This window comes from Suncus etruscus, chromosome 5, assembly GCF_024139225.1.
Source record: "Suncus etruscus isolate mSunEtr1 chromosome 5, mSunEtr1.pri.cur, whole genome shotgun sequence".
In the NCBI taxonomy this organism is placed as follows: Eukaryota; Metazoa; Chordata; class Mammalia; order Eulipotyphla; family Soricidae; genus Suncus; species Suncus etruscus.
In genome coordinates this window covers 94544369-94565800 of record NC_064852.1, presented here as the reverse complement: position 1 = coordinate 94565800, position 21432 = coordinate 94544369, and the positions used below count along the sequence as shown (strand labels likewise).

Sequence of the window (21432 nt, the reverse complement as noted above, 5' to 3'; positions counted from 1 at the left end):
TATATTGTTCCTTTGAAAGCTAAAACATGAAGCCTAGATCTGTAACGTGGTTGAAAGACACTATCTTTTAATTGAAACTCACCTGCCAAAACTTCTGAAGTTCATTTTAGAAAAACAAAAATGATGAAATATTTTCCTTCTAAATGGACCTAGTACTATTTAATATTTGCTAAAGCAGTATGTAAACCCAAAGCAGTGGGTATACAATAATAAATGTTCTATGAATTTTCTTAGATTTGGCTATCAACTATTGTTTTGATTGCAAAATTAGATAACTAATGAGTACTTATTTTTAAAGAATGATAGTTTTTTTTAGCAGTGGCAATGTATTTCTTGTGACATTATAATACATTATAAATGAGATGTAGTTAATCCATTTATTTCTCTCTACTCTAAATTATCATTGCAACTCAGTGGGTTTGAGATTGGAATACCTCTATATTTATTTTTACATCCCTTATATGGAGATCTACCTGTACCATTTTTTGTTTGTTTATGTTTCAGTCGACCTCTTCAGGATGGAGATATTATCAACATTGATGTCACGGTGAGTAAATCATATAAAAAATTATCTTTGATCAACTTCAGTTTTGCTGGTAGCAACAGGAAGAAGAGTGGATTGAAAATGTGAACTGCTCGGATAGAACTGCTGTTTATTTCTACACCCAGACACAGCAGCTGGTTTCCTTTTTTTGTCTTTAACTCTGTGTTTATTCCAAGTAAACCCAGGCCTGACTTGAATTTAGGGCTGGAATCAGATGCACTGAGATCAATGTTGGCCTAAGTGAAATGTCAACCCAATCCTGCTATGTGTCATGTTTTTGAGAAGGTGTAATTGTTATTGATCCACTGTGTAGTTAATGCAGAGCACCACAGCACTGGGCAGCTGCTGAAGCTAGATATGTATGAGATGAGCTAACGTGAAGAAAGCCAGCATTTTTCCTTCACTCTGCCAAGATTGATCTTCCTCTTCCTGCTGATTTTGAGTGGGGCCTGTCATTATCTTACTCTGTCATTAGGGGCTACATTGGCCTGTGTGTGTCAGTCTATTTGGACAGCAACTCTTTTGCTAGCAGTGTTCCTTGGATTTATTAAAATCCCTGACGGTAACGTATATTCCATTTCTGGTGTAGAGAGCCTTGAACTACAAGCAGAGTAGTTTTTCCCAAGAGGTTATGTTTTATGCCAAATGGTTAATAGCTTTTCTTTTATATAACAATCCTCAATGATTTAACATAGAAACTTCAAGTCATACAAGTTCTAACCTTTTTCAGTTCTCTTAGTCTTACACTGTTCGTGCTTTTGTAGTTCATTTTAGTAAGGAATTTTATAGTGTTGTCTTTGGATTTTGTGACGTGTAAATAAATTCTGTACACGTGATTGGTGAAATTTTAATAAATAAAATGCAAATATCTGATAAAAAGTAGTTTAGAGAAACTGCATTCTAGAAGTATCATTCCTATTTATGAATACATATTTTTTATAATAGTTATCCTTTATCTGCTCCAGAAGTGTGAATGAGGTATAAATTAGGATCCCATAGTTGAATTCAGTGAAAAATTTAGTTGTTTAAATTAAATCAATGCCTTTTCTTTATATCATTTTGTGTTAGGATATAGTCAACGATTTTCTTATTGCTGATAGCCCTTCCCATTTCATTATTTTCTATTTAGAATACTGGTACATTTGCTCCGTTGTCAACTCAGAGTTATATGTAAAGAGGCAATTTATGAAGTATTTTCATTATACACTTTCGTTTTGAGTGAAAACAGCATGCATGTTCTTACTGTTTTCATGAGCCCCCCCCCCAAAGATTCCATGCTCTCCAGGTTTTTTGAAGACTTTCAAGAAAAAATTTCCATGTTCAACATTCAAATGATTTACAATCATAAAATTCATAATGCAGAATGAAATACTTGAAAGCATCTAGAAATGTGAAGTAGTCAAAATTAAAAACATACGATAGTATCTTAACAAGTGATATGTTTAACCAGAGATAATACATCAGATAAGGTACTTGCCTTGCATATGGCCAACCCAAGTTCTATCCCTAGCACCACATATGGTCTCCAGAGCACACTAATAGTAAGGTCTAAATAGCCAGGTGTGGTCCAAAACCAAAAAAATAAAAAAGAGAAATACTAGTGCTATTTCTTTTCTTTTTTTTTTTTTTGGTTTTTGGGTCACACCCGGCAGTGCGTAGGGGTTACTCCTGGCTGTCTGCTCAGAAATAGCTCCTGGCAGGCACGGGGAACCATATGGGACACCGGGATTCGAACCAACCACCTTTGGTCCTAGATCGGCTGCTTGCAAGGCAAACACCTCTGTGCTATCTCCCCGGGCCCGATATTTCTTATAAAATGTTTTTAAGTGAAGGACTCTTCGGAAACATTTAATGCATTTATCAAAAAATATTTATTGTTCTTAAGTTTTTATATTCATATATATCATAGAAAATAAACTAATTTCCCTTTTGAAATTAGAATGTTAAAAAATTGATAATTTGATACCTGTAGTAGTTGCTTAATAAATATTTGTTAAATAAATGAAGTATAGACAAGAATTGTTTGTAATACAAATAGTAAATTGTAGATTGTTTATAACAGAAGATCATTTATAATATATTTAAAAGTGACAATTTTTCAAAAGTATTATATTTTCATATATATTTATCTTTCAAAGTTGTCATTTGAAATGTGGCAAAACTAATCTGAAAGGTAAATAAAGATTTTTAGAGTACATTTTGTTATATAAGTTATACAAATACTGAGTAACATTTTCTTAACTATTATTCTTATATTAGCCAATGTTATTTATCTATGTATAAAATAAAAACTTGTACCTTCTTAGATTGTAAATGGGAATAGACATATAAATACATATTATAAGGTTATTAATTTAAGCATAATAATGAAAACTCTTGGTTAGAAGCCAGAAATTATTAATTAACTTTTTAATCTACATTACACAAGTAACTTTCTGTGCCAAGTTTTCTGACTTAAGAAGGAAAAATTCTGTAAATATGCTTTTTACTTCTCATAAATTGTAAGAGATTTTTATAATGCAAAAAATGTATAGAGTTATGACATGACATTTTTAATATTCTACTTTATGAGAAATAAATAAGAAATTTACAAGAACAAATTCATGTAAATTGCAAATTTTATCCTATATCAAAGGATCAGTATTCAAGCAGTCTCCTATGTCTTCTATATTTTTATAGTGTTTAGTAATTATTGATTTTTATAATAAATCTGGTGTCTCTAGGGCTTTCTGAATCATTGATAATGATAAAATGATGTTTTCTACAATTTTATTCTTAAGCGTTTTTGTTATAATTACTTAAAAATCCATACTTTCAGTTAATATTCTGCTATCTGGAACTTAGGCAGAGTTCACTTCTAGATAAAATTTTTATAACATATTTCATTCCTATTATTGAATCACTTCAAATCTTTTTTCCATTGTTGTTTTGGGGCCACACCTGGCAGTGCTCAGGGCTTACTCCTTGCTCCGCTCATGGATCTTCCTGGCAGGGTTGGGGGACCATCTGGGATGCCAGGGATCAAACCCAGGTTGCATGCAAGCTAAGTACCCTACCCACTCTGATATTGTGCTAGCCCAGCCACTTCAGTTCTTCTATTTTTCCACTTCAGTTCTTGAAATGAAATTTCCTACCATTTGTGCTAATACCGATATGTCTATCTTACTTATTCTTACCATTATCTATCTAGCCCTTCCAAGTGCAGAACTGATAAATATAAGTTCAAGTATCTTCATGACACTGAGGAAACTTTCTTATATGTTAAATATTCATTAATACTTTATACCTACTAGAGTCATTGTGGATCAATATCTTTGCTTACTTTCTGCATATTTAATTTTGTCTTATAAAGTATGGAGTCACAATATTATAATAAAAGATCATGTAAATATGCTCATATTTATCTCTTTTTAAATTTTGCATGGCATCATCTTTTTAATTTTTTGCAAGTTCTTAGTGTATTTATTTCTTCCATTTTTATAGGTAAACCTAATTGTAATTCAGAAAGAGTTTATATGGAATGATACGAATCTCCCAAATACCTATGCATTATGTGCAGTTTTTTAGGAGAGTTGATGTTTAATAAGGATATATTTGAATTTGTTTTTTTTTTTTTTGCCTGTGTTTAGGTCTATTACAATGGCTACCATGGAGACACCTCTGAAACCTTTTTGGTGGGCAATGTGGATGAGTGTGGTAAAAGGTTAGTGGAGGTTGCCAAGAGGTGTAGAGATGAAGCAATTGCAGCTTGCAGAGCAGGGGCTCCCTTCTCTGTAATTGGAAACACAATCAGGTAAGACTTGCAATGACAAGTAAAGGGAGGGTTGGCAAATGGTACAAAGGTTATTGGTAGCTTGGTATAAAGTTGATAACATGTTTTATGATTCAGAGCCATCATTTCTGTCTGATATCAGTATGTGAACTGCCAAGCTGCATGTTATTCCCTAGGTTAAAAAAAAAGTATAAAAAAAAGGAATTACACCAGGGTCAGCAAAGAAACTTGTAGGAACAGCAAGCAATATTTATGTGACTGCTTCAGTTTCAGCTCGACATGTAGGTCTCTTCAGTCTTCCATTACTTCAAGTCACACTAAACGTGAAAGTACCTATGAAGGGGATAAGCATCCCAGCCCTTGGGTAATGAGACAGGAGAAAAGCTACATCTTAGATAGGAATAAAGTGAGATGCCTTCCTACTATAACAAAGATTAAAAAGCCTTAGCTCAGGCAAACCTTACCTTTCAGATAAAGTGGATTAGCACACAGCTGGCCAACGGTGATCTTTCCCTTTTTGGCCTGGTTCATTTTCCACTGTTTATATTTTCCTACAGTTTTCTATGCTTGCTTTTGAGTATTCTGTGCATTTTCTGAATTCAAGACTTTTCTTGGGAATCTGCTACCTACTTTTAGGTCTTTGTCCTCCAGAAATGTTTTGAGAAAGATGTGCCCAATATGTATCTCCATATAAAAGTAACACATTTTGTTAAAGATGACCACATCGGTACCTTTTAAAGTCCTGTTCTCATTAATATGAACCTGAGTACTTCCCGTTTCCCGAAACAATCTAAGGCTTAGTCACCTTGAAAGGATGCGGCCTTTCTTCTCTTTGTAAGCCTTCAAATACTTTAAGAAAAAGACAGTAAAATATCAGTTAAATGTATTTATGGCTTTAAAAATATTGTAACAGTGTCTGAATCAAACTTTAGTAAAATCTCTTTGGGTTATATCTGAGAAGCTTTTATTGAAGATTTTGAACAAAATTGTGTTTTTGACAGTTTTAAATTATAGGCTAACTAGCCTGGGAAAAAAGGATAGTGTCTCTCTGTTCTTTCATAGGAAATGTTGAATCAGACCCCTACTGGGAAAAGAAATTTAATGCATATCTCACTATCTTACTGACCATGAATATAATAGAAATGAATTCAAAATGCAGTTTTATTTTTGCAAATGGGATGAGTCGATAGATGTACCTCATATTTTTGAACACCTAGGGTTCAACAAATTTACTGGTGGTGCTCTTGCATTTTAACAAAATTTATTCTTCAGTAGAAGGGGGCAGAGAACACTAGATTCTTATTCAAGCATTCTATCGAGCTCTGCATTCATGGCTGTGTCTAAAGGGCATGTCAGCCTTTGATTCTCTCTGAGAGGTAATTATCCTTTTCCTGTCACGGAACAACAAATGATAGCTAACTACAGAGGCACATTTGCAGTAGTCACATTCATCAACTGCAGGAAAAAAAAATTCAATTTAATTGTGCAACACAGCTGCACATGGGCTTTGGAGCATTTCTGTTGTTCTCCCTGTCTCGCTATTCCTCCCTCCAGATCTATTTTTTAAACTTTTTTTCTGGTTATTTTTTCCCCTTTTTGTCTCTTCTTCCATTTTTACTCTCTGTACTTTCTTGTTAAAGTAATTTTCCTTTGTGGCTCTCATTCTTTTTTCCCCATTGAAGGCTATGAATGTAGAAAATTATCACAATTACTCATATAATTGAGCCTCTTTGTAGCAAGTGCAACTCCAGTAGCCTTTCTCCATCATGAAAATGGTTTCATTATAGGGTTTTTCATATTCTCTGACACCATCTACACAGAGGAACAGGCGTGCAGATGAGATGTACTAGGAACAGGCTAGATCAGTAAGGTCACAGTAGGAATAATTAGCTCTGCTATGGAAAGAGCATCTAGGCCTTTTACTGCTACATAAATGTACTGTCCATGGCTTTTAGTCACAAAAAAACTTACTAACAAATGGAGCTCCCGCCTACTACTTTGAAAAAAAGATTTGTATCAACACTACAATTTTCCATCATTAAGACTAATAACACAGAGCCTAGTATACATCAAGGGGAATAAAAAGAAAAATCTCACATTCAAGTGGCGGCTGGGTGCTGACCTTTGTTCCCTTTTTTTGTGTACGACTTAACTCTTTACAAAAAAGAGCCACACGCCACACCAACATGCAGGTGAACTCCAGCTAGTACTAGCAAAGCATAGCATTCAGTCGGAAAATCTGATAAATCTCCAAGCAGGATATAATGCATTTCATTACATATGCACTACATTAATTCTAGCCATATTAAAAAAGAAGAAGAGTAGAATTGAAATTGACATTGGGTTTTAGCTATCTGGATGCAAACTGTCAGTTTTCACAGAGTATGAATTTGCATGTTCAGGGGCCTTTGAAAACCCAATTCAGTCCCAACACTTATAAAAAGTGTGTGAAAAATAATGGACAGGAACTTTTTTCCTCTTTTCTCCCTAATATATTTTATTATTTAGATGATTTGTACTTGAGGGAGAAAACCAGCCCCGATTCTAACAAATATTTGTTCTGATGTGTTATGGGAGTGTTTCTAGACATCTATTATTTTGCCTTTTCATATTCAGGCAAAATCTCAAGGGAGTAAATAAACAATCCTCACCTTTAAGCCAAAAGTACTTGGAATCATTATAGACTGATGGTTTACAAACATCTCTCAACTCAGCCTCATTTATTAAATTTAAGATATTCACCATCTTTTGCATAGCCTCCCTCTAATGATACACTATGAAAAGGACATTCAAGCATCTTTCATTATTAGTATTATGTTGCCAAAAGCCTAGTGGTTTTGACATGACATTTTAAAATTCTTTTATAAATCCAAAAGGATAGAATGATATCTCTGAAGAAGACTGGCTAAAATAGTTTAATGATTAAGAGCTCTTGATCTACCCTTTTGTTTCTTAAGGGAAAGATATTGAGCTTTAGGAAACAGTGCTACGCTCAAAATACATTCATCTGCTTCAAAGTGTTTCTATACCATCCTTTTGAGCTCTCTCCCAGCTCTCTAAATCAGTATTTTTGTGATTATTTCTAGATGATACCATCTGTATATATGAGAATATTGTGAATGTGTAGATTCATGTCACAAATCTGTCATAGTTAAATCAAATACAATCTAAACTTATAGGTGTACATGTCATGATGAAAGTATCAATAAATGGTTTTAATGTTTAATTCATAAGTATATGTTTTGATATTAATTTAGAAGACTATAAAGCATATTTTAAAAAATAATTTCTTTCTATTAGATTATGCACATTTAAACAATAAGTGGCTCAGGCAAAATAAGTCATTTTAATGTCATCTGTGATGGATTTTTCTTGACAGCTACTGTAAATTACAATTACACTGCTTCTCTCTGCACATGAAAGTAAGCACGGCAATAAATTATCTTTTATTTCAATCCATCATGTCTGCTTTTCAGAAAGAGAAAACCTCAAATAAAACTTCAGCACTATTGTAAGAAAAATACAGTAATTTGTGATCCAGTTTGAAACAAAAAAAAAGTACCACTCTTTTAGAAAACAGTTGTTGGCTTTCACAAATATTATTAATTGTACCTAAACATTCCTGTCATTGAAAGGAATCTCTAGACTTGTGCATTCCTTCATTCAAAGATTGCTGCTTAAAATAAAAATCTGGAAACATTAAAGTAGATCCTGTAACTTAAAAAAAGTGCCATTTGAGATCCTTTAATTAAAGATGTGGCCGTTTAGAGATTAGTCCCCTTTATTGGATTCATGTAAGAATGGTAATAAAACTATTTCCATGGGCCTTTTTATTTCTGTAGAAGAGTATGTGCTTAACAATAGTACGCCTCTGCCCTCTTGGGGAATGTATTCTTAGTCACAAAATGTAGTTGAAGTATATGAAGAAATTTAATTTTTCTGGACAATACTTCAGTTGAGGAAAATTGCTTCATAAAAGAAAATTTAAGGGAAGAAAATGGTGAAAATGAAATGCCTTATGAGAGATCTCTCTTCCAACTGAAACACGAACTGTAATACAATATAATTTTAAATGAGGTTTGTGAATTACCCTTATATATCTCCCACCTCCTCATCCCCTATCTCCTTTTCCATCTCAAATATCCTTTATGAATGGCTCAAATCACAAATGTTCACAGGGTCAGGAGTGAGCATCAAGTTGTCTCAGATGTTCTTTCATTCAAGAATATCAGAACACATGGGCTAAGAGCAAGAGAGTTCTTTATCTTAGGTTTTAGCAAAAAGAAAACAAAAATAAAAAACAAACAAAACATCTCGTGGGGAAATGCCCAGAACCAGACGATCCTTGTAGTTAGAGACTGACCCTAGCCAGACTAAGGCAGACTAGGAGACCTCTTTGGGCCTTGCAGCCCTCCCTTTTTTCACTTTTCCCCAGCACACCAGTCAGAAGTGGCTCCATTCTCCTCCCCAATCAGTAAGAGTTACCAGTATTTGCTTTCATGTTTGAGTGTCATTCGCTTCTCCCAATCACTTGGAATCTTTTCTATGAAGTTAGACTAAAACTGTAGAATTAGTAAATAAACTCGTGCTTACCTTGTATTCCCAAATAATAGAAAGAGCATGCTTTTAAAGAGTAATTAGGAACATGAATAAGATCTTATCTCATGTACTCCCAGTGAGTATGTGTTAAAAACTACCAATCCAAGAGGAAAATGTGACTCTGAAAAACTGAGGGAACTGTATACTTTGCTCCCGGGAATCAAATATTGAAATGGGTTTCTCATCTAGGAACTGAGGAAAATGTGTTCGTTTTTTTTTTCTTGTGTGTGTGTGTGTGTGTGTGTGTGTGTGTGTGTGTGCAACATCCAGCTGTGTTCAGGATTTACTCTCTGCTCTATCAAGGATCACTCCTAGCATGGTGCTAGGGATCAAACCTGGGTTGGCTGCATGCAAAGGAAGCAACTTAACTTCTCTACTAAATCTCCATCCATATTTGCCTTATTCTTTTGCTCTTCCCACTCAGCATTGAAATCTTTTGACTTTTTCATCTATGATACATACATGCTCTGATCCTCCTGTACCCAGAAGTTTCAGTAGGATCCAGGCAATCAATTGTAGAATATACTTAGATTCTTTAGTTATCTAGTAATTGTTTTTTTTTTTTTTATGAAGATAATTGAGAGCCAGGATTGGGGGGGTCTCAAGTATTTCTTCATAGTGGGCTTTCTTCCTCTCCTCTCATGGAAATTTTTTTGTTGTTGTTGTTTTTGGTCCACACCAGCGTTGCTCAGGGATTACTCCTGGCTGTCTGCTCAGAAATAGCTCCTGGCAGGCATGGGGGTGTACCATATGGGATTCGAACCAACCACCTTTGGTCCTGGATCGGCTGCTTGCAAGTCAAATGCCGCTGTGCTGTCTCTCTGGGCCCTCTCATGGAAAATTTAAAAGATGATTGCAATTTTAAAACACTTAAATGGTAGTTATGATTTTTCCAAGTTAAATCCCTGAAAAATAAAACAAGCTTTAAGGAAAGACAATAGGAGAACAGTTTATCATGAGTGCTGTTAGACTCATCACTAAGGTTTTCTGGAGGACTGGAGTAATGATTTACAGATTTAGTATAATTCATTCTTATAAAAATAATCTAGATTAATGTCATATTAATAATATCTCATCCACCTACACACTTTTCATGTTAAATGTCTATTTAGAAATTGTGTTGTACAAATAAAAACACCTGGGAAAAGTTCTACCTCCTGGCCAAAGTGCAAAAATACAGTAACAACCAATAAGTATGTGTTAGTCAGAAAGAGGGGAATCATAACAGAATAATCTCCCTTAGATGCAGTATATAAAATGACATTAAGATACAACAAATACACAAAGGCAATAGAAACTGAGAACCCATCTTTGATTGGAAGCATATCACTATATGAGGGGATGGGAGATAACAGGTGGGGGTACTGGGACATGGGTAGTAAAGGGATGCTGACACTGGTAGAGGGTGTGGCTTTGGAATGTTGGTTGCATGAAACCCTGCCGTTATCAATAGTGTAAATCAGGGTGCCTAAAATAAAAATAAATAAAAGATACAAACACTGACTTTACACATGAATAGCTTGCCTATTTCCGTTCTATAAGTTCCATGAAAATAAGATCTGGGGCTGGCGAAGTGGCGCTACAGGTAAGGTGTCTGCCTTGCAAGTGCTAGCCAAGGATCAGGACCGCGGTTCAGTCCCCCGCTGTCCCATATGGTACCCCCAAGCCAGGGGCAATTTCTGAGCACTCAGCCAGGAGTAACCCCTGAGCATCAAACGGGTATGGCCCGAAAAACCAAAAAAGGAAAAAAAGAAAAAAGAAAAAGAAAATAAGATCTAAAAAAAGAAGCTGTTCACCTATTTATAGTGATATCCTGGTCTATAAAAGTTTGTTACTGGTCTGGAATGAAGTTTAAAAGAAAATTTTCATGCAAAACACACTGACTAACACTCTGAGTTTATGTTAAACTCAATTTAGGTTATATTGGAAACTATTGGAATTAGAGAACTTTGGTATCTTTTTTTGTTTTGTTTTGGGCTACACCAGGCAGATTCACTCAGGGTTTGTTCCTGGCTCTGCATGCAGGGATCACTCCTGATATTCTTGGAGACTATATACAGTGCCAGGAATCAAATCTGGGTCAGCTTTGTGCAAGACAAGCACCAGTTCCCTGCACTATCGATCTGGTCACCAAGAGATTGTGGAATTTTGGATTTGTTAAGAAATCCAATAGTAGTTTTGTAAATCTCTATCATTTAATAGGGTACAATGAAGCCATTAGGCCCTTCATCGACATCAAAGTATAGCCATTAATGGCGTATAAGTTTTTATTTTTCTAATGCTCTAGAAATAAACATATTTAACCTGATTTCAAAGACAGGCTGGCATCTGTATTCTAGCAACTAGTTTTTCTTAAGCATCACAGTGGGTAAAAAGCATTTTTAATGAATTTTGGTAATGATATAGGTCTCAAGTGAAAATCCCAAATGATCACAAATTTTTAGAGTGTTTCAAGAATTCTCACAAAGCAGGTTTGGCCTTTTGTGTAAATGTGTTTTATTGCAAAATGTTGAAGGTTTTGATATAGACCAGAATATAAAACAAACAAAAACATGGAACATTTCTAGATTGTACTTGGTTTGTTTGGTTCCCAAATTAAGAGTCCTATGCAAAGTGTTTTGTGAAATCCAAAGTAGGCAGGTTTTTACACATGTTTCTGGGCTGTAGGTTTTGTGTCTTGTGTGTGTGTGTGTGCGTGTGTGCGTGCATGCACGCACCCCAGGTTTCATCTATAGATTCGTCTTGTTTGAATGTGTGCTAAAGTAAATGAAGCTAACCAGTGTGTTAAATACATTAACATCCCCCGCCCCCAGTTTATCCCAAGGGAGTTGTTACAAGGAACTGCAAACATTCAAATAATTCAGCATAATGAAAACATACCAACATCATCATCTGATTCTAAATATAACTTTTCTTTTTCATATACTATTTTAAAGAAATGTTTTCTTCTAAGCAAAGTTAAAAGATGTCTAATTTAATCATATGCTTTTATTCTTGGTCACTTTTAAAGCCACATAACTCATCAGAATGGTTTGCAAGTCTGTCCGCATTTTGTGGGACATGGGATAGGATCTTACTTTCATGGACATCCAGAAATTTGGCACCATGGTAAGAAAGTTAATTTGGAAACTGTTTATTGAATGAAATTGGGGAGAAAGTGATTTGGCTTTCAAGGCTGGTCCTCTTATTTTAATCCACATTATCATCTTTGTGTGCAAACGGGTGGGCATGGGGGGAGAGTCAACTTAATCATAACCAGAATGTCACTATGTTACTGGAATAGAGCCCAGCACCTTTTTTTTTTTTTTTTTTTTTTTTTTTTTAGTTTTTGGATCACACCCGGCAGCGCTCAGAAATCGCCCCTGGCAGGCACAGGGGACCATCTGGGATGCGGGGATTTGAAACACTGTCCTTCTGCATGCAAGCAAATGCCTTACCTTCTTGCTATCTCTCCGGCCCCCAAGCCCAGCACTTTTGATCCCAAAAATAAAGTTTAGTTTGCTTTCTGTCTGCTGAAGATTGCTTAGCTAAAGAACAAGAGATAGTTGTCTTAGAAAAGGTTACTAAGTTGGGGCCTGAGAGATAATACAGCGGTAGGACGTTTGCCTTACAAGTGGCCAATCCACGACCAATGGTGGTTAGAATCCCGGCATTCCATATGGTCCCCTGAGCCTGCCAGGGGCAATTTCGGAGTACAGAGCCAGGAGTAACCTCTGAGAGTTGCCAGGTGGGACCTAAGAACAAAAAAAGAAAGAAAGAAAGAAAGAAAGAAAGAAAGAAAGAAAGAAAGAAAGAAAGAAAGAAAGAAAGAAAGAAAGAAAGAAAGAAAGAAAGAAAGAAAGGAAGGAAGGAAGGAAGGAAGGAAGGAAGGAAGGAAGGAAGGAAGGAAGGAAGGAAGGAAAGAAAGAAAGAAAGAAAGAAAGAAAGAAAGAAAGAAAGAAAGAAAGAAAGAAAGAAAGAAAGAAAGAAAGAAAGAAAAGAAAGAAAAGAAAGAAGGAAGGAAGGAAGGGAGAGACAAGAAAGGAAGGAAAGAAGGAAGGAAGGAAGGAAGGAAAGAAAGAAAGAGAGAGAGAGAGAAAGAAAGAAAGAAAGAAAGAAAGAAAGAAAGAAAGAAAGAAAGAAAGAAAGAAAGAAAGAAAGAAAGAAAGGAAAGAAAGAAAGAAAGAAAGAAAGAAAGAAAGAAGGAAGGAAGGAAGGAAGGAAGGAAGGAAGGAAGGAAGGAAGAAAGAAAGAAAGAAAGAAAGAAAGAAAGAAAGAAAGAAAGAAAGAAAGAAAGAAAGAAAGAAAGAAAGAGGGGCCGGGCGGTGGCGCTGGAGGTAAGGTGCCTGCCTTGCCTGCGCTAGCCTAGGACGGACCGAGGTTCGATCCCCCGGCGTCCCATATGGTCCCCCAAGAAGCCAGGAGCAACCCCTGAGCGTCACAGGGTGTGGCCCAAAAACCAAAAAAGAAAGAAAGAAAGAAAGAGAGAGAGAGAAAGAAAGAAAGAAAGAAAGAAAGAAAGAAAGAAAGAAAGAAAGAAAGAAAGAAAGAAAGAAAGAAAGAAAGAAAGAGAGGGGGCCTAGTGGTGGCGCTAGAGGTAAGGTGCCTGCCTTGTCTGCGCTAGCCTAGGACGGACCTCGGTTCGATCCCCCAGCGTCCCATATGGTCCCCCAAGCCAGGAGCAACTTCTGAGCGCATAGCCAGGAGTAATCCCTGAACGTCACCGGCTGTGGCCCAAAAACCAAAAAAAAAAAAGAAAGAAAAGAAAGAAAGAAGTTACTAAGTAAAAAAATGAGAATGAGAATATTTAAAAGTTGGGGACAAGAGACATAGTAAAGAGACTAAAAGCACTTGCTTCTTATTGACACTGATCACTGATTCAAACCCTGGCACTAAATATGGTCCCCAAGTACCACTGAGGAGTTTGAACCAAAAGTCAACCCCCAAAAAAGAAAGAAACCAAAAAAAAAAATAGTTCCTGGAGGGAAAAAAACCTTACTACATCAGTGCACCAACAGCATGTACATATGACTTTTCTGTTTTTTTTTCTACCTCCTTGTCTAACTGCTGATTGTTGTGGTTAAACTTTGTTACATCCTACACAGTGTTGACAGCTGATGTATTTAGCAGCATGTACTTTTTAGTGATTTCTAGATTATGCCCACCCTTGTGTTCTTCCCCAGACTCTTATTTCTTTTATCTGAGTGTGGACCCTATAATATGAAGGGCAGGAGTCATGACATAAAGTGCTAGGCAGTTCTGTAGAGAATCCCCCCAAAGCTGAGCAGGGACCACAGAAAAATTGGTCCTGGAACCTTGGCCTATCTGGGATGGGAAAAATCCCTGGAAGAACTACTGAAAGAACTATCACCTAGAGAGCCTCTGAGAGCCAGTTGATGAGAACATCCCTATAGGCCAAAGAACTTCACTAAGGCAGCTTGGAGGTTCAGATGGAAATATAGAAAGGGCTTCTCTGGGTCCCATGCTTGGGCCTGTTGAAAACTATCTGCATCCTAGGTGCCTAGGTGGCTTTCCTCCTTTTGTATCAGGTTTTTTTTTTTTTTTTCAAGACTTTTTGGGGTGTTGGAAGGTCATCAGCTAGAGGGTCCAGCTCAAGCCAGGAAGATTAAGCAGAGGACAGAAGTGAGGGGCAGACACAGGGTTTGAAATATTCAGGTCACCCCTTCTCTAATACTCCCTCCTCAGAGTCTGAACCTCAAGGACAGAACATATAGCCTGACTGAGATTCAGGTGCCTATTAACCCTGGGTAACAGCTACTACCTAAGATTCTAGAAACCTCCAACTTGCTTCCCATAAAAGAAAAAAGAAATGATCAAGTTTTTGGAGAGTCCAATTCTCTCTAGCTGGTCTAGAGAATTTCCTATTCCCACCACCTCCTGGCCATCAACACCCACAATTTTTGTTTGTTTGTTTGTTTGTTTTTCAGCAAATGACAGTGAACTACTCATGGAGGAGGGCATGGCGTTCACCATAGGTCAGTGCCCAGCTCCTCTGCAGAGCCTCAGTTCCCAGGTGGAAGCAGCACTGGCCTTGGCCAGACAACACCATGAAGAACTAATAAAGCCAATCAGCATAATGAAATAATCCACATGCATAGTAAACCTGATTAAATAATATCCTCGAGTCCCATCTTCCTAAATCAAATACTTACCAACACATTTAGGAGACGGCAACCATCCAACCTCTAATTCTGTTACCACCATAACGTGGTGCTTGTTTTTTTGTTGTGTGTGTGTGTGTGTGTTTGTTTGTTTTTGTTTTTATAAGCACTCAGTAACTAGAGGACATGATAGTGCCTGCTCCCTAATTCAGCAAGTAGCATGTGTTCTGTGGGGGCCTGTTCCTCTCTGATCATGTGATTGGTGTTACCACCAAATTTCAATCACCTAAGACCCCCAAAGGCATCCTATTCCTGACTGTGGGACTTAATGGAGAAGCAATTAGGGTGAAATAAGAAAATTGTTATTTGCTGATTAGTGTATGTTTTGAACAGGTTTTAAAAATTCAAAAAAATGTTTTTTAAAAACTGGTGTTTATCAGAGGGACTAGTGTTTGGGTAGTTATTATCCACGGGGTCTTAATTAAGGCTTGATTAAAATGCCCCCCCTTTTTTTTTTTCTAAAAAATTACGAACCAGGCAACTTCATACATTTCAATTTGCCGCGCTTCCTCTTCCTACTGTTTAGTTTGTAGTACACCATGCAAGCAACATCAATTATCAACCCTTTCGAGTTGACAACATGAACTCGAGGTGGGGGGAGCACTTGGAGGAAGGGGGGAAGAATCTTTTTTTTTTTTAATGATCAGCCAAAACAATGTTTGACAAGAATTTGATTAGATCTCTGCAGTAAATATTTTCCCTTCTTACAGAGCCAATCATAACCGAAGGATCCCCTGAATTTAAAGTCCTGGAAGATGCCTGGACCGCCATCTCCCTGGACAATCGGAGGTGTTTGTTGCTTTCTGTCCCGTTGCTTTCAGTGTTTGGGGAAGGAAAGGTTGGTCGGACAGTGCCAGAGGTCCGCTGCGTCCTAACCACTGCCCTGTGCTGTTTCAGGTCCGCCCAGTTCGAGCACACGGTTCTCATCACGTCGGGGGGTGCGCAGATTCTCACCAAACTGCCCCATGAGGACTGAGACGGCGGCGTGCAAAGGCCGCAGGGCCTGACTCTTCCCCTGCCCACACCTCCCCTACTCCAAAATGCTGAGGGCCTGCTGGAGAACAAGTCAAAGCTGCACCTGACCGGGAGTGCTTCTGGGAGCGGCAGGGCACTCTCAGCCCTGCCGGGAGCCGTCCAGCTGTCGGAGAAGGGGCTGCTGGCGCCAGACGCGAGCTCCCAGAAGGCAGCTTTAGGGAAATTGGGGTACCCTGATTGGAAAAAAAAAAAAAAAGGTTCCTGGGTTCGGCGAGGTGGCGCTAGAGGTAAGGTGTCTGCCTTGCTAGCGCTAGCCAAGGATCAGGACCGCGGTTCGATCCCCTGGCGTCCCATATGGTCCCCCCAAGCAGGGGCAATTTCTGAGAGCTTAGCCAGGAGTAACCCCTGAGTATCAAACGGGTGTGGCCCGAAAAACAAAACAAACAAAAAAAGAAAAAGAAAAAGGATTCCTAGAGGAAGCTTGGTTTGCTTTCCCTTGTCACACTCTTTCCGAGTTAAATAAATAAGTTCACCACTTAGACTTACCTGGCTGTGTTCTTTGCACCTGAGTCACAAAAGAAGGCAGGTGGTTAATAGTGCCTGAACTTTACGTGCGCGCCCAACGAAAAGCGAGCTGTTAGCTGGGAATTGTTTTAAAAAAATATCTCCCGTCACAACCCCCTCATGGGGATACCACACCGGCCTCCCTGAGAGGTCGTTGCTTCCAGCCTTTTCTGTAGCTTCCCTTCCTCAGCCACTAGAGATGAAAAAAGATTCGCCCTTGAGTGTGGACTTGGCTGCAAGCATTTTCTTGCCCGTGGATCCGGGCTCTGGTCATGGCATGGAACTTTGATTAGTCCAAATATCTGACTTTTCCGGTCTTCTGCCGTATCTCCTCCCTGGCTGATATCCCGCTGGGCTCCCACCATCCCAAAGGAAACTTTAAACAGATTCTGCTCCATCTTCAGGGCTCAAGGTAAAGTGTCTGTCGCAACCGGCCATTGAACTTCTCCCCACCCAGTGTTCTGAGCTGCAGCGGCATTTACTCCCTAAATTAACCTCTCCACATCTGGAGCTTCCCACACCAAGGTCCCAAAGAGAAGTTTCTTTCCTGGACCATTGAGGGCTAGGGCCTCGTTAGCGGGATTGAAGTATCACTGAGGTTAGCATGGCCAGCGGTTCCACCTGCTTAAAAAGTAAACACTGAGGACTCAACATTAAGAGCTTTCTACTCAACCACTTTCTCTCGCTCCCAGGCACCTTTTCACATCTGAGCTCTCTGTAGAATTGGACTGGATCTCACACCACATTGGGAAAAGTCCCCTCCTGTCATAGTTTCAGGAACAGGTCCAGGGAGAGGGTGTAAGACAATCAGAACCACTACCAATTGGTTGCACAAATTCTAGTTTCTGCTGAAGCGGGTCTTGGGAACCCATTAACTACAGACTGGGCTTTAGAGCCTGAGGAAATGTGACCGCCTATAGATACCAGGTGGCCTCTGACCTTTGAGCAGTGGGAACTTTGAGATGAAGGTGAAGCCACTGGGGAAAGTGGCTCCTTGGAGCTGTTTCCTGTCATCTCCATCCACTTATGCTCCCTGTCTCTGCATCTCCAGGAAAATAGAATCGGGACAAAGGTGAGGCAGATTCTAAAGGAACTGGTGAAGACCAGGAAATATTTAGAAGTTCCATAGAAAAACTTCTGGCTTCTGAGCAAACGTCTGGAGATTTGATTGCTGACAGGGAGGAGTTGTTATTCTCTAGAGCAGAGAAGGGCCCAGATAGGCTTGGAAGCTTCACCCAGCCAGCAATCACATTTCAACCAGATCTTATCTATGGTCACTTTATCCTGGAGATTCCCCCAAGAAATAGTTCGTTAGTACCACAGATTTTTACTCATCACTAGGATATCTGAGCTGGAGGTTTTTATGGAGCAGGTTTATAATCCCATTTATTAAAGCGACTAAGCTAAAGTTTAAACATTGTAATAGATACACAGAAAAGTACACACACACACACACACACACACACACACACACACACACACGCAGCTCCATAGGAGGAAAAAAACTTGAATGAGAACGAATTCGAATTCCGTTTAGCATGCTTTGAAGTTGAAATTGAGGATACAAACAGCAACAACAAAACAGAAAACCTGACCTGCGCCCTCCTTAACCCCCAGCCAGGACCACATTGGGGGTTCGGGAGCATTGCGGGTTTCAGGCCACGCGTGGTTCTGGCTAACACGGCAGGAGACTCATCCTGCGGAGTCTCCTAATAGGTTTTATTGGGAATCCGGGGCGCTTCGGATTCACGGAGAGTTTCTTTCAGAATGAGGACTGGCAAAGATCTAAGTAAATGGACGTTTCTGAACAGGTGTGGCTTTAGCGGTGGGGGGGGGGGGAAGGGCCCACTCTGGGCTCACGGGAGAGATAAGATCGCAGGGCTGGAGTAGCTAGCAGGCCGAGGCGCCCCGAGGGCCCTAGCTCGGCCGCTTGTCTATGCTCCCGCTTCTCTGAGGCCAAGAAATAATTCCAGAGTGTAGACACTCCCTCGCCCACTTATAACTCATTTCCAAAATAAGCAAGGCACTGAAACCAGTTCCCAAGGGGGCTCGTGCCGGTCCTTTGTTCCCGAGAGCCAACCCCACCCCGTCCCCCGCGCCGCGCGAGGCTGTGCTGATCCCAGATGTGCACGGCCAGAGAGCCCCGGAGACGGTCGCGACCTTAGATCCTCGGTCTCCCTTTCTCCCGCCCCACAGTTCTCAGGGTGAAACCGGCCCTGGGAGGCCCAGCCGGCGGGGTTCCTCCGGCCTGGGACGCTCCAGCCCCGCTCCCCCAGTTCCCAGGCCGACCCTGCGCCGGCCGCTGTGATCACTTACATGCGCAGGGCCCGCCAGGCGCGCGCGGACCATCAGGGGCCCGGGAGGCTTCTGGGTGGCTGTCAAGGGGCGCACTGCGCCGCACTGCACACCCCAAAACAGGCGCTAGGAAGGAGCAATTAAAATCACAAGTGCAAGAAATCAAGAGAAGTCGAGCAGGGCTCCGGGAGTTGTCTGGTGAAGGAGTCATTAACTGGTTGTTGCTACAAAGCCTCACCGTGTGGTTCGGTGATTAAGGGGAAGAAAAAAAATCTTTTTAGGCGTTGGCAAACCCGTTATTGGTTTGGATGATTGGTTGTTGATTTTTTTTTTTTTTGCTTTTGTTTTTCTTTCTGCTCCAACCACACTGCCTGAAATATTTCAACCCCCGACATCATGCCCTTAAACCCAACCAAGGAGAGGAATTCCACGGACAGCAGCAGCTGCTACAGAAGTTGGGGTGAGGGGGGCGGGAGGGAAAAAAAGCCCTTCCGCTAATATCTCTAACGACAGCACCAATGTAATTTGTTTTGAATGTTCATTTTTATTGGTGTTCCCTCTGCCAAAATGCGCTTTGATTACAGAGGTTTGTCCTGTGATCATCGCGCACTCCAGACAGGGAAAGGTGCATCGGTGAAGGTTCAGCTCAGGCCAGATCAAATCCCGGGCTGTTTAACGCTAAAAGGCTGCATGTTGCTATTAGTGTTAAATATATGGCTAATTATGCGTATGAAAATTAAACATCAGTGTTATGCTAATAGGGCGCCTTCAGCTGCGGATCCGAGCACTTGAGACTACCATTTAATCAAATGAATCAGTAACTAATACATCTGCACGTGTGAACTTTCACAAGATCATTTCCCCGTTCCCGTCACACCGCTAAATTATGAAAGAAATAATTATCAACACTTTCTAATTACCTAACAAAGTAATTTGGGATTCACCGTGGGGTTGGCGGGATAGGGGAAACCAACAGCACCTCGCAGCCAGCGTGGTGCGCGCCACGCCTCGCGGGGGTGACTGTGGGGTGCTAGTGGCGCAGCGGGGGGCGGGAGTTGGGGTGCTTTGTGCGTTGTTTTTTTTTTTTTTTTTTTGTACCTAGAGTCCCGCAAGATAGAAGACTGCAGTGGCACCTTTGGCCTCTGCCAGCCCAGCCCAGCCCAGCCCACAGGCCCAGGGGTGCACGCTTTGACCACGAGAGAGGAGGCGGGTCCTGGGGCGGCCTCGAGAGGCATGGCTACACGCAGACAGGCGAGCCTACCACTGGCCCTGTTTGGGCCGTGGGTTCCGTGTCCCACCCCCCCAAGGATGCTAGACCCCAGGTGCTGAAGACAGACCCCAGGAGGCCGGGGAAGGATCCCCGGGCGCCTGCCTTTCCAGCCAGTGGAAATGAGCCGACCGGCTTCGAGGTTCAGACTCCTCGCAGCGCCCTCGGGGCGAGTGAACCCCGGGCGCTGGGCTCCGAGGGAGCGGAGAGAGAGGGAGGGGGAGGCGGAGGCTGCTCGGGAGGGAAAGAGGGGGTGTGTGTTGGGGGGAGGGGGCGGTGCGGCCGCCTTTCCTGGGAGGAGAAGCGCGGGTTCCTGGCTCGAGGCGCGCACTGCTTTCAGCAGACCCGTGGAGCGTCGAGCTGGAGTGGCCGGCTGGGCCTGGAGCAATGCGAGCCGGCCCCAGGGAGCGGCGGCGGCGGCGTGGCGGCCGAGTGAGTGAGTGAGTTCCGCCGGGGGAGATCTAGGGGTGTCGGGAGAACGGACTCTGCAGAGCCGGGAGGCGAGGCGGGAAGAGCTCCGCGCCAGACACCCCAGGCTTGCAGGTTTGCAGGGGAGCGCGTTACTGTGGCCTCCCTATGCCACACCACCAGGGTGCCCCGTGTGCACGCTCAGGCCGAGGCCGGGTTTTCGGGCCGCCCGGGCTGAGCGCAGGATGGGGGTGACCACGGTGGCGAGGAGAAGAAGCGTGGAAAGGGGTGTCCCGGGTGTCAGGACCGACCGCGCGGAAGATGGGGACAGGGTCGGTGGGGCGCAGAGCGGCGGCTTCGAGCCACTGGAGGGTTTCTAGGAAGAAGGCAGGCGCGCCGGGGAGGCGGGAGGCGGCTGGAGAAGCGCGGGCCATTGTGCGCCCCCAAAACGCGCGCTCTGTTGCAGAGGAGCCCGGGCCGGGAAGTGCGGACGCGTCTCTGCCCAGGCCGGGCCGCCTCGCCCGCTCGCGTCCAGAGGAGTCGGAGCGCTTCGGACCAATCCCCGGCGATTATGCAAGACGGCGGACCAATCAGCTCGGCGAGCTCATGAATATTTATGACCTTGGCTGAGTCAAAGCTTGGAAGCGAGTTTGGGGAGCTCGGCAGCATCATGCTTAGACTTTTCAAAGAGACAAACTCCATTTTCTTATGAATGGAAAGTGAAAACCCCTGTTCCGCTTAAATTGGGTTCCTTCCTGTCCTGAGAAACACAGAGACCCCCCAAAAGGGAAGCAGAGGAGAGAGAAAGAGAGAGAGAGAGACCCACACCCAGACCCCGCGAGAAGAG

General features: G+C 41.3%; 1 protein-coding gene across 1 annotated transcript in view; it reads left to right on the top strand.

Moving 5' to 3' along the window:
• Nucleotides 1-16071, top strand: part of METAP1D (methionyl aminopeptidase type 1D, mitochondrial) — a 98853-nt gene extending 82782 nt beyond the window's left edge. The window contains exons 5-10 of the mRNA XM_049773482.1: nt 505-547; nt 4174-4337; nt 11926-12023; nt 14843-14890; nt 15787-15865; nt 15974-16071. Coding sequence (XP_049629439.1) covers nt 505-547; nt 4174-4337; nt 11926-12023; nt 14843-14890; nt 15787-15865; nt 15974-16052 — 511 coding nt within the window. The 3' untranslated portion in view covers nt 16053-16071. The remainder of the gene's footprint in view (nt 1-504; nt 548-4173; nt 4338-11925; nt 12024-14842; nt 14891-15786; nt 15866-15973) is intronic.
• The last annotated feature ends 5361 nt before the right edge of the window (nt 16072-21432 follow it).